We start from the raw sequence: 17,433 nt of genomic DNA on the forward strand, positions 1-17,433 counted from the left end.
TGGCATTGGGCCTAGGAGGGCTGAAAGGAAAGACGGGCTCCCCTCTGCTGATAGTGCATCTGGCAGCCCCTCAAGCATACGCAGGTTCTTCAGTTGGTACAGCCCTTTCGTTCTACTCTGAGGGCCTGAGGGAGTAAACAGATGCTGAGAAGGGCCTTTCTTGGTTTTGAACCTGGCCTTCTGACCTGCAAGGAAGTGTGTTTGTGACCACCTCTCAGTGTGTGTGCCTCTGTAGCTTGGGCAGAGGATGAAGTGCCTTCATCTCATGCCCCCACGTTGACCGTTTTGGTCATGAGGAAAGCAGAGGAATCCAGGAGAGTGCTGCGTCAGAGAAGAAGAAACTGGAAGCAGACCAACCAGGGAAGGGATCTTTCGTGCATAGACATACTTTCCTAGCATCTTTCTCATCCTCACCCACTCTTTATAATCTACCCTACAGCTTTCTAGCAGAATGCCTTGTTTGATCTTGCAGTTGACATGTAGCAAAATCAGTGTCTTAAAAGTCTGTATGTTTATGGTAAAGAAGTAACTGTGTTTAAATATCACCCTTGGGACTTCCGAATACAGAAACAGAGAAGCAGGGGTCTGGCTGCCTCTTTGGGATGAATGGGCTGATGTCAGGCATTTGAACTTTAAAAAATTAGCCACTAGACACTGAAACACTTTTATTTTCCAAATCGTGTGTTTTGAAATTTAATTGTGTTTTACATAATTTAATGAGTGTCGGTTCTGCCAAATATAAAACCTTTCATGATGATAGGAAAAAAAAAATGAATATATGTGAGGTTTCCTTGGTCATTTTACTGTTTGACTGTAATTCATGGTGTTAGAAAAATATGTTTTATTTTTGCTAAGTTGCTCTACCATCTGCCATTTTTTTTTCATAGTAACCCAGTCTAAAGTTGGTGAAACCAAGGCAAAGTGATTTTGTGCTATCAGTATGAAAACTAGAGCTAAATTTCCAGTTATTAGCTCATTCTTAATTCATGAATATCACATTTCTTCTGATAAGTCATTCTGGGTCAGATAATATGAAATCAGATTGTCTTTACTGAAACCTAATAATCTGTTGTGTTGGGAATAGTTAAAATCTGTCCTGATTATTTGTCTCAAGCATCAGATACAGTTTTTTAAAAATATAGATCAGAAAAAAAAATGCAAAAAAATGAGATGAAATTTAACCTAAAAGTTTACAAATGTATCATATTTGAGAGTTTTAAAAATGAAATCATGTATATATTACAATGCAGCTTAACTTATTGGCTATTTGTTCTTCTCCCCATTTAACAGAAGGCATTCTCTATTTTTTCTTTTAATGTCACACGTTCGTCCTCCGTGCCCACTCTGTAAATTCAAAGCAATGGCAACATTTAAATAACATCAATCATTTAATAACTAAGGTTGACAGGTGTAAAACTGAGCTATGAACTTTGTGAGACTCATAATACTATTTAAATGCAAAGTGTTTTTGTAACTGAACATCCATGTGGATTCAGCACCACATCTTGAAATGTTGACATCACCGGTTGACTTTTAAGAATTGCCCCCAGACCAAGTAGCTAAACAGATCCTGGGAAAGTTGATTCTGTTTCAGACAGCCACTCTTCTTGAACCAAAGGCAAGGGTCACTTACGATGAGGGCGCTCAATCGTGAACAGACCCAAACCACACAATAGCCTGGTCGTGGTCCGGTGCACACAGGCTGGAATCATTTGCATATAGGGTGTTAAAAAATTAACAGACAAGACCATGGAGCTATGGACACTGGCACTGCACTGCTGCCTAACTGCTAGGGAATTGTGTGGGACTGTATTAAGCTGTAGTGTCTAACAGTCCAGAGACAAAAATGATCACAGGTCATGAGCTAGATTTGGCTCCTTAATAAACTATAGCAGTCTCCTGATAAACTTATTCTTCCACATGTGACCAGTCTCATGAATAAAGCCCTTTGTCTCTTCCCCAGCCCGGGCCCTGCCCTGCAGCATGCGGGATCTTAGTTCCCCCAGCCAGGGATGTTCCCTTGCCCCCTGCAGTGAAAGCACAGAGTCTTAACCACTGGACCGCCAGGGAAGTCCCAAGTCCTTTGTCTTTTTAGTGTGAACAATATGGAAAGTGAACTGGATGCTTCTAATTCTAACTGGTCTTGCTAGTGTTGATATTTTATGTAAAATAAAATACAGATTAACCTAGGAGCCTTAGTAACCATATGTCAATAACTGACTTTTGTTGTAGGTAATCTGCGACTTTCATTTAAGAGAGTAGAAAAGAATTGCATGCTATGGTGGAAGGCTGCTTTTAAAGCTCTAAGAAGTAGCCCAGGCTTGTAGGATGTGGTGCATGTCATCTCTCGTCCCGAATTTCCCATACGGCCACATCCAGATTTTTTTTTTTTTGTCTTGGTTTTGACACATTTTAAACATAATATCATTATCCTGAATTTTCCCTTCTAGTGGAAAAAAGAGTAGAAACAGAAATACATCCTCTGTAATAACAGACCTTCACTGAGTACTCACCATGTATACAACACTGTACTGGCAATCACCGGAGCACAGTGATATGTCCTTCATTTTATTAAGATTTTGAGGGCTTATTCACTTTTTTTTTTTTTTTTTTAAATGTTTTATTTATTTATTTATTTTTGGCTGTGTTGGGTCTTCGGTTCGTGCGAGGGCTTTCTCCAGTTGCGGCAAGCGGGGGCCACTCTTCATCGCGGTGTGGGGACCGCTCTTCATCGCGGTGCGCGGGCCTTTCTCTATCGCGGCCCCTCCCGTTGCGGGGCACAGGCTCCAGACGCGCAGGCTCAGCAATTGTGGCTCACGGGCCCAGCTGCTCCGTGGCATGTGGGATCTTCCCAGACCAGGGCTCGAACCCGTGTCCCCTGCATTAGCAGGCAGATTCTCAACCACTGCGCCACCAGGGAAGCCCCTTATTCACTTTTATTAATAATTTTAAATTTCAATAATTGTATTATGTATATTATAAATATTTTATGAAATATGTGCATGATAATTTGTGTTTCTAGATATTTTAGATGGAAAACAACTGTTTGGCCTTATCTGAAAGGGAGAGTTACACCAAATGGAGTGATTGTGTAGCATAGGAAAATTTCCCTTAATGTTTTATATCTTGACGTGGGTAGTAGTTAAATAGCTGTTCACTTTATAATAAATTTGTTAAACTGTTCATATATGTATGTTATATTCTTGTCTGGTGGTCCATTATAATTTACAATGAAAAAGGAGTGGTGAAAAACGATTTCTACAGCCTCAAAATTTCTCCTGGAGCAATGCCTGAAATTCCATTGTTATCAGTTAATTATTTTAGTTAATATTTGGCTTCTCCTTTTTCTCTTTAAAATGGAAGTATGGGACTTCCCTGGTGGCGCAGTGGTTAAGAATCCGCCTGCCAATGCGGGATACGCGGGTTCGATCCCTGGTCCGGGAAGATCCCACATGCCGCGGAGCAGCTAAGCCCATGTGCCACAACTACTGAGCCTGCGCTCTAGAGCCTGCGAGCCACAACTACTGAGCCCATGCACCACAACTACTGAAGCCTGTGCGCCTAGAGCCCGTGCTCTGCAACAATAGAGAAGCCACCACAATGAGGAGCCCGCGCACCACAATGAGAAGCCTGCGCACCACAATGAGAAGCCCACGCACCACAAAGAAGGGTGGCCCCCGCTTGCCGCACTAGAGACTAGCCCGTGCGCAGCAATGAAGACCCAACATAGCAGGAAAAAAAATTTTTTAAGTACAGTTATTACTTTTAAGTGCGCATTTAGTAGCATAAAGCTAATAAGTATTGCCTAATTAGGGCTTTTTAAGAGCCCTACGTTCATGAATAGAAAAGAGTAATTTATAGTTAGGATATGAATATTATATGAATGGATACTTCAGAAGTGCTCCCATTGAGTTAAGGCTTGTAAGTAGCTTTTCTCCTTATAGTCTGTTTTCCTAGTAAGGCTTTTACACCATAGGCTTGTCCAGTTCACATAGCTATAGAGGAGGAAAATACATATAAACAGATTTTTTGGTTAGTAGTATGCTGTTTTGAATATAAAAGAACCATAAATTAAATTGTATTACCCTATCTAGTTATGATGTGTATATGAGAGTTATATGACTAACATATATACCATTTTATGTTAGTAAAATAGTCTTGTCAGTCAAACAGTTTATTTTGAAGAAGCCTGGCTATGGTGTTTGTGAGTGTCTGAGAGAGAGCTTGTGTGTGATTTTTTTCCCTGAAATTCTTTGGGAAAACCATAGATCTAGTGTTTGATGTCAAGAATTATGACATTTTAGGTCATTATTATCATAGATGAAGATATAACTTGGGTTTATCTGCATCTAAATATCTATGTTGAGAAAAATATCTCCACATTTCTAATTGTCTTTAAATGAAAAAATACTAACTGAAATAAAAAATTTCAGTTTGAAAAAAAAAAAGAATTATGATTTAGATATTGTGAATAACCCAATGTTGGTTTCTTTAAGAAAAAACATATGCATATATAGTTTGAAATTTTTCTATTTTAAGATAGTGCTCAGTTTTTGATTTACCTGTTTATTAAGTTTTTGGAAGCTTCAGAAGGAAACCAGGTGAAAGCGATCAGGCAGCCTCACTTTCCCCAAGGTTGTTAGACTAAGACTGCTCAACAATATTATGGTTACCAGGCGGGAGAGGGAGGGACGGGTAAATTGGGAGCTTGGGATTGACATAGACACACTACTATATATAAAATAGATAACTAATACGGACCTACTGTATAGCACAGGGAACTCTACTCAGTACTCTGTAATGAAAGAGTGTATATGTGTATATGTATAACTGATTCACTTTGCTGTGTAGCAGAAAGTAACACAATATTGTAAATCAACTACACTCCAATAAAAAATAAACAAGTAAAAAAACCAAAAAAGACTGCTCAGTCTAAAGAGATGAGACTTGGAGCAAACCCAGGCTTATCCACAAGCTAGTTGTGCAGGGATTCAGTTAACAGTAATGCTCGCCTTCACTCAGTGCTTCTTCCACTGCTCTTATTGCCACTGGGCATTTGGGCTTTGGTCTCCCTGCTGTGCCCCCTGCCCCCTGCTGTACCCCCCAGCCTGGGAAATAGCCTTGGGTACATGAAGGTCCCTTGCAGTATAAATTAGTAATACCTGCTGAAAACAATACCACACTTTAAAAACATGTATTCAAAACAATTAAAAATATTGATGTTGGGGTAATTCTGTCTGGGGCACAAATGAATTAATCCCTCCTGCCACTGTCCCAGGGCCATACCACATGGAATTCCACTTTTGAGAAGCAGCTCCATCTCCAATCTGCACCTGCAATTTTGGGAATCTGCCTAGGTGATTTTTATTAAGGGTTATGGCAAAATAGACAGTGACTGGCCACTCTGATGTCTGATAGCACATGGGGTTGTTCACGGGAGTTGGTTGTGTTCCACTTATTATACCTGGTGAAATTTCCCGTAGATCCCAATGTTATGTTTTCTAATACCTGGATTCTGAATGTTGCTCCCACAAGAGCATACCTTTAATGCCACATATCTTCAGGTTCGCCTTTTCATTTCAGGGTTCCAAAATAGGAACAAAATTCAGATATTGAATCCATGTCAAATTCCTTGTAATTAATAGTTTTTGGAGCTCTTATTTGAAACCACTGTTTTCTTTCTGTGTTCAAGGTGTATGCCTTAATGTTTATCATTCCTGATGAGTGGCCAAACCTGCCTCCAAGTGTTCTGGAGGGAATGGCCAACTTTGGGGTGCTCACTTGTTTCTCTTGTTGTCTTTCAGTGTTGGTTGCCCTTGAGAGAGAATTCTTCTCTTAGTTGGCTATTAAATATTCTGGACATTCTTTTTTTTTTTTTTTTTTTAATATTTATCTTGGCTGCACCGGGTCTTAGTTGCAGCACTCTAACTCTTAGTTGTGGCATGCATGCGGGATCTAGTTCCCTGACCAGGGATTGAACCCGGGCCCCCTGCATTGGGAGCGCGGAGTCCTACCCACAGGACCACCAGGGAAGTCCCCTCATTGGACATTCTTTTCACTTATCTTCTAAAGAGTCTGTTTCTCCCAGTGGACCCTTAATTTAGACTGATTTTTGAGGATGAGGTGCAGGTGGTCATGAAAGGCTGTGTATTGTGGTGGCTTAGAGCTAAGACTCAGGAGCCGGACTGCTGGGTTTTAAAGCTGCTCCCCTCCCCCCAACTCATGACCTGTGGGACCTTGGCAAAGTCCTGTTTTTCTTATCTTTAAAAATGGGGATAATATTAGTATCTACCTTAGAGGATTATTTTGAGGATTCTATGAGTAAATAGACCCGGAAGTACTTGGGACAGCACCCAACACATGGTTAAGTGCTCAGTAAATATTAGGTCTTATTAGTATTACAAACTCACCTCACGACTCGAAAACCGTTAGGGGTGATTACTCTTTGGATTGAAGGACCTGATCCGTGGACATACAAGATGCCTTTCTGAGGAAGACACACCTGCTTGCCACATGGTTAATTTAACAAGGGCTTTGGACATCCCCTCCCTGGTTTCCCCTGTACCTTGCAGAGTGAGGGGCACGCCGCTAGAGAAAAGAAGACTCCTCATCAGTGCTGCACATCTCACCCCTGCAGGCTTATCTGCCTCCCTCCCAAGAATGGGATCCAGACTTCCTGGATGGGCCCATCTGCGGCACTTTATTTGGATCATGATTTCCAACATTGTTTCTGCTGGGGGCTCCCTCTGCTGGTTCATCTAGCGTGTATGCAAATCTGCGGAATAACAGCTTTTTAAAAAAGTCAGTTTTAGACTTTAAGGGATATTTACATTAAAAAACACATTTGAAAACTTTTTTTTTATGTGAGTGATACAATTCACGTCCATATTACTCTGGTTTTGCCATTTGCATTACGAGTTGGAATATTTTCAGGTTCGAAATATTTTGGGTAGGTTTGATTGAGAATGAGGGTTGTCATGGCATGCCAAGAAACAGTAACTGTTTCACAACGTAGTTTCCAAGGACCGATTGGAATGGCTTACATGCCAATCTAATAGTACTGAATATCTTAGGTTCTTATTTTAACAGTTGATGTGGGGACTTTTTTTAACTCTTAAAGTCTCAAAAGGTACGATTTTTAAGTGGTGCCAAGACCTAGACCCCTTTGGACGTTGTTATGTTGAGGGCTTAGCACCTTTCAGAAAATAGTAACTCAGATTTACTGGGCAGTTCGTTATGTACATGGAATTAAAATTTATCAATACAATGTGCCGTGACGTCCCTAAAGTTACATTTTAAAATACTTTTTTGCTTCTTTGTGTTTTTCTGACCACCATCTCCTTTCTTTTCTTCTCCACTATCTCTTTCTTTCCCCTCTTTGCTGCTAGGATCAGACAGCATGAATCGGGTAACTGCGAACATGGAAAATGGAGAAAATGAAGGAACAACTAAAATTATCGCACCTTCACCGATAAAAAGGTCAGTCAGTTAACTGAAACGACACACCACTATATGCTGTCACAGAAATGCTTTTTTTTCTGTTGGCAAGGTTAAGAATCTTTTCACTCTGATAATTAACTAGTACTTTTGATGAAAAAACTGTGGGCCAAAGAATACTTTAAAATGCCAGTGAAATATAAAACATCAGGATATGTCCCTCTCATTTGAAGGAAATGCTCCTGCTGTCATAGCGTGATGAAGTCAGAGATAGTGTGGTCTGCCTTCTCTGAGCAAAGTGAAAATTCCATGAGATTTTTTAAATGGCATGATATAATGGACTAACTCAGAGGGACCGGGGAAGTAAAGTAGATCATATTCACATTCATTGTACTGCGTTCATTACAGCGGTGCATTGAACTGTGGCCCTAGAAAGAGGGTTTATAGCATTTAGAGGCGCAGGGTTTCAGAAGGCAGTGATTGCATATGTATAAAGAGTTGTCATGGTCCTCTGCACCAATTTTCCCAGCAGCCTCCCCCAGCGGAAAGACCTTCTCTTAATATATTACGTGGACTGTTTCCCTGAAAGATCAGCCTTGTTCTCTGTTAAGGCGCTGTTTCAGCATCACTTTTTCCTATCTCGAATTATGTTCATGGAACAGGATGTTACACATACAATGAGTAGCTTTCATCAGCTCACTTCCTAAATAGAGATTGCTCCACATGCATCATGGAGAAGTCCAAGCAGTCAGAAATACATGACCTTGAGAGACTTCTTAGATCATCTACTCCATCTTTCATTAGTAAATACTGGTGTTTTCATTCAACTGGGTTGTTGTTACTTGGAGGGATATAGTTTATGATTTCTCAGCAAAATAATTCTAAGTTATGAAAGTTCTCAGAGTTGCAGTGTGTCCCCAGGGTTTTGCCATCATTTTGTTTTATTTAGTTGTAGGACGCTCCCTGTACAGGTTTTCTTTTTGGAATGACAAGTTCTTTGCTTTTGCCTACACTTTCGTTTACTGTGCTTCCCTTAGTCAGCCTCACGGCTGTGGCTAGTGAGTCATCTTAATCTGTATGTACAGGATATGCTTATTGTAAGTCCAACATAAGAACAGTAATCTTGCATGAAATTCAGATCGCAAGCCTTTTTAGAATGTACAGAAGGAGTTCAATCCCCTCGGTAACTGCATTCTTGCCGATAGGACTGATACCTGAAGGGCCGCCAAATTTTCCCACTCAAGCTCCAGATGAGAAATAGCTCAGGCGGTGAATGCAATTAATTTGCCCCCCAGGTTTTCATTATTCTTTCACTGCTCTCAATTTCCCTTTCATCTCCCTGCTGCATTTCTCAATCTCCCTTTTCTCTTTTCTCTCTGATTTATTAAACACAAACTCTCTACTGTTGTATTAAATCTACCATATTTATTACTTTTCCTCATTTCAAAAGTAAGGTTTTACTTTAGAAATTTGATCTTCCAAATATTTTTTAACCTTTATAAGAATAATATATTGCTCATATATAAGTAAAACATACCTACTATCTACTAATGCTCTGTTACGTGCCTTTGTCAAATATCTAATTTTTTAGGCTTATGTTGTATTAATTCCTTTATGAATATAGTATGCTAGAGTACAAATTTATTTTCATTTTTTGAAATGACCTTGTTATTTTCTCTCTCCTCTTTCTTGACTGTTACAAAGAACTCTGCTATGACCATATTCCAGGACTATTAAATAGAGGATTCCTCAAAAAGCCAGGGTTAAAAGTGGATTAAGAGTTAAGTAGATCTATCTTTTTCTGAAGTGGAGTCTCCCGGGGAAGTGAGAGGTGACACACCTCCCCTCCTCCCCTGGTGACGGAAGAGTTCTGATGAATCCTTTCCTTGTGTCTCCCATGTGTTTCTAAAACAATTTGTTGGGATTGAATAACAACTCAGTTATATTTACATTCTTAGGGCAGAAAGATAATACTAGGTCAGGAAATAGCGTTTGAAAGTCATTCTGATTTGGAAGGATGAAGCCAAGATATGGCAGAAGCTGGGGGCAGAGAAAGTCAGTTCGGGTAGCCTGAACCTGGCCAGAGCTGACCGGCCTGCATAGATTCAGACCCAAGGCCAAAGCCAGCGGTCTCTGACCACTGCTGAAAAGAGGGAGCCAGCTTCATGAGCCCAGATACCCAACTTTCTTTTCTAATCAGCCTTCTTTTCTTGGCTTGCTGGTGCCCTTTTTTCCTATCCTGCAGGTGGACTCTTTAGAAAGGTTCTTAACAATTGATGACTTGGCATTTGGTTGACATAAAGAAATAAAACTAGAAAGAAAGAAGGGGAAAAGAGACCCCCAGAGTACTGCTGGAAACAAGTATTTTTTTTAATTAAGGTAGCCACTTTATATTCTTTCTGGAATGAGTCACAGGTATAAATAAAAACACATTTTAAAACATTTGTTAAATAATTTTACTGAAGAAATAAGTATGTGAGTTAATTTCCTTTTATTTTCTAGCTAATTTACTTTCTACACTCTTTTTATTTTTTAATTAAAGCTTTAAGAAAGCAAAGAATGAAAACAGCCCTGTTACCCAAAGAAGCAAATCTCATGCGCCGTGGGAAGAAAATGGCCCCCAGAGGTAAAGAGAATCATTGTTTTTATAAAGGAGAACAGTATAAAAGGGGTTAGCAATTGCAGCTTGTTAAATAATGGAATCCAACTGCTTTGTGGCTGGTGATGACTAACTGTGGACAAGTCAGTCAGATTCCTAAATCTGTGTGACCGAGAACTTCTGAAGTAGAAGTCAACAGGATGTGTCCTAATGTGAAACTTTCTCCTGGAAAGACAGAAAGGAAAATTTGTATATACTAAGAAACTGCCTGAAAGGGCATTAGGATGGCTTGGTGGTCATTAGAATATGCGAAATGACATATTAATGGTAATTTTCCCAATTTCATAGTTCTTGTAAAAACTTGAGTTGAAAACTATAGCTCATGAATAGTGCTCCTAGTAGACCTTTATTCCTAGAAATATAGAAATATTTAGTTTCTTTTGTTCACAACTACCATACCAGGAACAGACCTGCATCATAACTTACTGGCCATATAGTTACGGTGGTTCCAGGTCTGACCACGCAGTGGTTCAGATTCTAGCTCTGCCTCTTTCCTAGCTACTTTACTTGGCTGCTTAATTAAACACATTCTGTATTTCTGTTTTTTCTTTTCTGTTAAATGGGCCTAATAATTGTACTCCGGTGATTAGAGTTGATCTGGAGAAAAGCTGAGATAACGAATATAAAGCCCTCAGCTCAGGCAGCACCCGGCATGTGGTAGGTTCATCATAAGTGCAGATTGTTGTTGTTATTGCCACCATTTGTGTGTGTTGATTTCTTAACTGTTGAAGGCCAGTGAGACAAACCCATTCCTGCAAAATGAAGATTTTTATGATTTGTTTACTTCTCTTTTCTTTCAAGAAGTCTTGTCAGCAAAGAGAACCATGTGCCCATGATCCAGTATTCCCCTGCAAGTAACAAATGTGCAGTCATGAACGCTTCCCTAGATCCAGGTTAGGGTGTTGCTCCTCCAGGCCCGCTGCGGATGTCCTTGACCTTTCCTCTTCTACTCCAGCGGACTCTACAACTCCCCGAACGACCGCACGAAATCCCCCAAGTTCCCCTACGCGCGCCGCCGAAACCCCTCGTGTGGGAGCGACCATGACTCTGTACAGCCCACCAGGAGGAGGTAAGCTGAACGACCCTTGGTTTTAAATTCCCAACAGAAGCTCTGGATCCCAGCCGCATTTTAATCACAGGTTACTCTCATAGTATCATGATTGTCTCCCCATGGTAACAGAGAGCTTATGTTTTGGGTTTTTTTTTTTTTTTTAAACATCCTTATTAGAGTATAATAGCTTCACAATAAGAATATATGTTTATGTTTTGTTTTTAATTGAGATAAAATAAGCTAGGGGTCCTGAAGCATTTCTTTTAAACAGCCAGAGTTTCAGAGAATAATTTCATAAAATATTGATGGGAACTCGCTTTCTGTATTGTAGTTATGACTAAATTTACAAAAATGTATATAATGTATTTTGAGAATAGATATTATATAGTATATATAATATGTGGTGTATATAATATATATTGTATTAATGATACATATTAATATATAAAAGATTTAAATGTTTTGATCTGAGAAGATAGGATTATGTTTAGAGAGAAATCTCTTAGTTGAGACTGAGTGCTTTGCTCTCAGGACTGATATTGTTGCTTAAACTTGAGTAAAACCCCTTTCAAAGAACAGAGGAAATGAATCCTGTTACACTTTACCCAGCAGGTCACATTGTTTGTGTGATTATATTTGCGTGTGTGTACTTAACTAAAAAAAATTCATATCTAGCAGTTTTGGACTGTCTCTGCAAAGCAGCCTGGGCAATATGACAGGTCCAAGAGAGGAAGACCTAGAAATCACTTACCAGAGAACCTCATTTCATTCCTACCTGATGGGGACTGTGCTTTACTTTGGGTACCTACATAAATGGTATTTTATAAGTGACTTATAATTATGAGAAGTTCAGGTCATGTTTTCAGATAACTGTCAAGGTTCTTTTTGTATACACTGTAGATTTAGAAAGCAGAAGCCGTTCTCTTTTCTCTGCCCTTGTTCGTACTCACTTGCTGGTCCATCCCTGTTTGATGTCTTCTACTTCTGCCAGTTTCCCAGAGTCTTCATCCCCAGCTTTCTCAAACCAGGTCCAACTTCACTGAAATCCTTTGGTGATTAAGAAGGGAAAGGTCATCACCTTCACCTAGTAGGACCAAGAAGGGGGAGCTAGATCGTGAGCAACACGATTAGATAGAATAATGGAAAAATAGCTGGCATCTACCGTGTTCCAAGTACTGAGCAGATTCCTTGCTATGTGTTATCTCATTTGATCCTTATGATACCCCTATGGAAATTGGCATATGTATCATTCAGTCACTAGGCCTTTCCAACAGAGAGGGATTAATGCAGGGATTGGTACACAAATGTGAGCAGGACTGAAGGAACAAAAGGCAGAGAGTGGTGCACGTCTGCGACCTGGACACTGTGCGGCCAGGAGTAAGAGGAGAGACGGGGGTGTCACCCAGAGAGTCAAGGCTGCTTCCGCCTTTCAGCTGGCCCTCAGGTGCCTGTACTTGCTGCTGGCACTGCCGGGGGCTCCGCCACTGTAGGAGTGACTCTTGCTGCCACTGCTGGAGGTACCACCGCCATAGCTAACACTGTGGAACCCCCAGTTGTAAGGAGTGCAACAGTGGGTGCCACAGGTGCTGCCAGAAGCAAAATCACTTGCCCTTTCCTCCTGCCTTCAAATCTCTCCTGAGTGTAGGCACTTAGGAGTGGCAAAGGAATCCAGGAAGATGTGATATTAAGGCCTCCAGTCTTGGCAATACAGGGGAGATTAACGGTGGGTCCAGATGGGACTGAGAACCAATGGAAAATCCCTGGCCCAGCATTATTATCTCACTTTTACAGATGAGAAAACAGGCTTGGGGAGAAAATGGTAGCTGTTCCTTGTGGGTAACTGTTCCAGTCTAGAAGTGGATCCAGGTCTGTACATCTGAAAAAGGCAGGGATAATGAGTCATCACTTAAGGCAGGGGAATAGATTTTCTGCCCTCCTTCCCTACCAACAATTGGTTCATCTTGGACAACACTTAAAACCAAGGCAACATCACTGGGAAACACTTTAAAGTGTATTTGTGTGTATATATGTGTTGAGGGGATGTGGGTAGTGGGAATTGCTAAATATATTAAGAATTTGGCACTGTTTGATTGTTAAATAGATAGGTTTGTATAGTTTTTCATCCTAAATTATTAGCGTACTTTTTCAGCATTCCCTAAATAAAATAATTACACACATTGAGCAGATGGTCATTTTTATTTTAATATGCTCGAAAATGAATTTATCAAGTTTTTACATTCTTTATCAAAATTTACATTTTTTCCCCTGAACTAATTGCTTGAAATAGTCGGGAGCACACATATTCCCAAATCCAGACTTAATGACTTTTATACTGAGATACGTTTTCTGCTGGCTTCCTGTGAAATACAGAGAAGTAATTGTGGTGCGTGGACACAGGATCCTTTCATTGGCACCATCCAGAGGAAAGGCTTTTGATTTTATAGAGAGTCTTTTTGTCTGAGCATCAGAGCCTCTGTCTGGTTCTGTGTGGTACTTGAAAGGTCTCTTATTGGGCATGTGTGTTTTGAGGAGACTAGACATTGCTGCATGTTGGTATAAAGAGCTAGAGCTCATTCTTTGTTTCTTTCCACTCTAAATGCCCTATCATTGCCCTGTCCTTCTCAGTCTTGTTTTATCTTCACACATATTTACCTTGCCCTTGGGCACAAATCCCTGCATAGCTGGATAAACTCTGACATTTAAAACAGAGATTTGTCATCAGCATGGAGGAATCTCAAGGACTTAAATTTAATAATAGAAAATTCTATTTTGCAGTGCATGGCCAGGATAACATGTTTTGCAAAACACATCAAAATTTCTTATTTTGCCAGTTGTTTGTCATTAAATGGATAAATCTGTCAAATTCTGGCTGAGTCTAGAACACTGATCCTTAATCTTTTTGGGTGATAAAACTCTCTGAGAATCTGATGAAATGTTGGATTCATTCCGGAGGAGGAAAAAGTACTTAATTAAATACACATACAAATTTTCATAGAATTTTTCAAGGTTCATGGAGACCCAGAAGCCTGCTTGTTTAAGCAGTCCTGTTCTAGAAGAAGAAAGCTAGCATACTTCCTGGCCAGTACAAGTTATTTTCACCCCTATCCATTTTCACACTCAGAAATGTTAATTAGTGCCTACTTTATGCCAGGCACTGTGTTAAACAGCACTAGAGAAAGTCCCTGCCCTTTGGGAGCTTACAATTTGGGGAAGAAATACACGAATCACACAAATGCCTATGCAGTTATAACTTTTCTATGTCCTTGAGTGGGGAGTTAATAGGGTGCTTAGAGGGATTTATAAGAACTTGTTATTGTAACCTAACATGTCTCCAGAAAAGTACACATATCACAGGTATAACAGCTTGATAAATTTTAACAAACCAAACACTTGTGTAGCCAGCACCAATAGGGGAAGTTTTGCTGAGTCCTTGAGTCAAGGAGGTCAGGGAAGTGTTCCCTGAGGTTGGATTCTTGAGCTGGGTGCTGAGACCAGAGCAGGCAAGGAGAGGAAAGATCATTCCAGGAACGGGGGCAACATATTCAGGGGCCTTGGGATGGAACAGAGTGGGGAGCATTCGTGAAAAGGTTGAAAGACCAGTGTTGCTCAAGCACTGAGTGAACAGAAATGTGTTGGAAATGAGCCCAGAGAGAAAGACGAGGCCAGATCTCAAAGGACACCTGGACTTTGTTGAGGATTTTGGTCATTAGACCAGTGGTTTTTCTAAGGGGGTGATACCACAGTTGCATTTGTATTGAGTAAAGATGATCCTTACTGTCCTGTGGAGAAAAGGTGGAAGAAGGTAGTAGGGAAAATAGACCAGGCAGCATATGAGTCCTGGCGAGAGAGAATGGGAGCTTGTGCCAAGGTGGTGATGTGGAGATATAAGGAAGTGAATGGTTTTGAGACCCTGTAGGAGGTAAAAGCAATGGGGCTAGAAGGACCAAAATGAGGGGTGAAGGAGTGACAGATGTCAAGAATGAGTCCGGGCTTGTGCAGTTTCATGGATTGAGGTGTGATGCACTGAAATAAGATCCACCTGGACATTACAGGCTCAAAAAGGATAGCTCTGAGTTTGGTTGTTGATAAGTTGAATTTGTGGTACCTTTGAGAAGTCCACGTGTGGGATTTACATGGATTGTTGGATATAAGTCAGGAGCTAGATTAGCCATCTGGACTGAAATATAGATTTCTCGTAGGTGTTAGTTGAACTATGAAATAGAGCTGAGGCTGTCTAGATAGACAGTATGGATAGAATGCAAAGACAAAGCCAGTGACAGAGCTGTGAGAAACTTTAGCATTTATTTGCTTTAGTTGAAGAGGATTAGTTTGTAAAAGAGTTAGAGAAATTGTGTCCATGTGAAAAATCAAGAGAGTGGAAAAGCTGGTTACTAAATAGCTTCCGTCTCTCTTCATTCCCAGACTGCTAGAAGCCAGGCTTATATCTCCTAGGCATGAGATTAGAAAATCTCACTGTAAGATATGGACAGATACTAGGGAAAAGGCCTACAGATAGCAGCTTTCAAAGGATCCTCCAATGAAATGGTTTAGACTACCCACTTTACTTAGCTCCACATTGCAGTGAGGCCATCAGTTAACATGCACTGCACCATCCAGAGGGTTCCAGTCTTTTTAGTGCCTAATGCTTAAATACGAAGAGAGCCATAGTCACCTGGCACTTGAGGATAGCATCTCGTTGGAAAGACAGAGACTGAACCAACAATTAGGAGTGCATGTGTGGGAACTCACAGGAAATAAAGACAATATAAGAAACAAAGAAAAATTTCTAAAGAAGTTTATTATCTTTAGAAAAGTGAAAACTGTGGTATTGAAAGGAAAGAATGCATAAGAGTTTTCAGATTTTAAACTCGTGGGGTAGAATTTTACATAATTAATAGAAGGTTTGGAAGATAAAGTTAAGGAAATCTTTCCCAAAATAGAACCAAGACAAAACAAAACAAATCCATGGAAATAAGGATTAAAAATGATCAAACCTGGATATCAATCATTTGACTAATAAAATTTCTAAGGGAAAAAAGACAAAAATTGCAGGAGAGGAAACTATTAAAGAAATAGTAAATACAAAAAAAAAAACAAAAAACAAATAGTACAAGAAAATATCCCAGAACAGAATGATTTAACTCTATAAATAGAGAGAACCCACTGAGTATTTGTCATACTAGATTGAAAAAGTAGATCCATACCAATATCATTAAATTTCAAAACATTATAGATTAAGAAAGAATTTTTAAAACTTGGTGTCGGGGAGGAAAATGGGAGAGAAAAGAAAGTCCATGCACAAATGGTGACAAATCAGAATCATGGCATTGGGCTGCTTAACAGCAAACGCAGGGAAAGAAGATAATGAGGCATTGCCTTCAAAATACTGAAGGAAGATTATTTTCAACTTAGGATTCTGTGCCCAGATAAACCATAATTATATGTGTAGAATAAAGATGTCAGAAATTTCAGCTCTCAAAACAAAAAAAAATAATGTACCTGCCATGCAGTTTTCTCTGTCAACAACTGGAAGTTCCACCAAAACCAAGACAAGAGGCCATGAGACCTGGAAATATGGGAACCATCAAACAGAAGCAAAAGGAATTCCCTGGTTCATGGTGAAGAGAGTTAACCAAAGTGACATTTGTGCAGCAATACTAGACAGCAGGCTGTTCAGATATGAGCAGGAGGGCAGAGGGCTCCAGGAGGGATGTAAATAGAACTTGCAGATTATCTGAGTATTCGTGCATCTCAGGAGGAGCTTTGCAGTTTTCTCAGAGTTGGGATGAAGAGTCAGTGAGAAGCACAAGGAAGACTAAGCAGCTGATAGGTACGTAGAAAACTAGGCAGTTATCATCGCTAAGAAAAACTTAAACCCATATAAGAATGGAATTGTGGTCCTGAAACACTGTTTAGATCATCTGTGAACAATAGTTATATAATTGTGTTTACATATCAATGTTATGTTATTTGATATAATTATGTTAGGAAAATGGGAGAATGAAAGTCGTGAATGTGGCATTAAAGAGCCATGTCTGCCCTGACTGGAGTGCAAAGGCACGTATAACAAAGGGTAAGGAAATGGAGACCAAAGGGCATAGATACCTCTCTCAAGAAGTGTGGCTTTGAAGGAGAGAGGAGAGACTGGGCAGGAAATCATGGGTGATGTGGAGTCAAAGTAGGTGTGTGTATGTTTAAATAGGAGAGACTTGAGAATGTTGAAAAGCTGGTAAAAGAATTTGCTATGAGGACAAGTTGAATATATGTGAGCGATAGGAGGGTAGTT

General features: G+C 40.0%; 1 protein-coding gene across 2 annotated transcripts in view; it reads left to right on the top strand.

Moving 5' to 3' along the window:
- Nucleotides 1-17,433, top strand: part of EPB41L4A (erythrocyte membrane protein band 4.1 like 4A) — a 266,854-nt gene that overhangs the window by 212,376 nt on the left and 37,045 nt on the right. For both annotated transcript variants that reach the window (XM_007192109.2, XM_007192108.2), the window contains exons 14-16: nucleotides 7,389-7,479; nucleotides 9,980-10,063; nucleotides 11,052-11,165. In XM_007192109.2, the coding sequence (XP_007192171.2) occupies nucleotides 7,389-7,479; nucleotides 9,980-10,063; nucleotides 11,052-11,165 (289 nt within the window). The remainder of the gene's footprint in view (nucleotides 1-7,388; nucleotides 7,480-9,979; nucleotides 10,064-11,051; nucleotides 11,166-17,433) is intronic.

This window comes from Balaenoptera acutorostrata, chromosome 2 (genome assembly GCF_949987535.1).
Source record: "Balaenoptera acutorostrata chromosome 2, mBalAcu1.1, whole genome shotgun sequence".
NCBI classification, from domain to species: Eukaryota; Metazoa; Chordata; class Mammalia; order Artiodactyla; family Balaenopteridae; genus Balaenoptera; species Balaenoptera acutorostrata.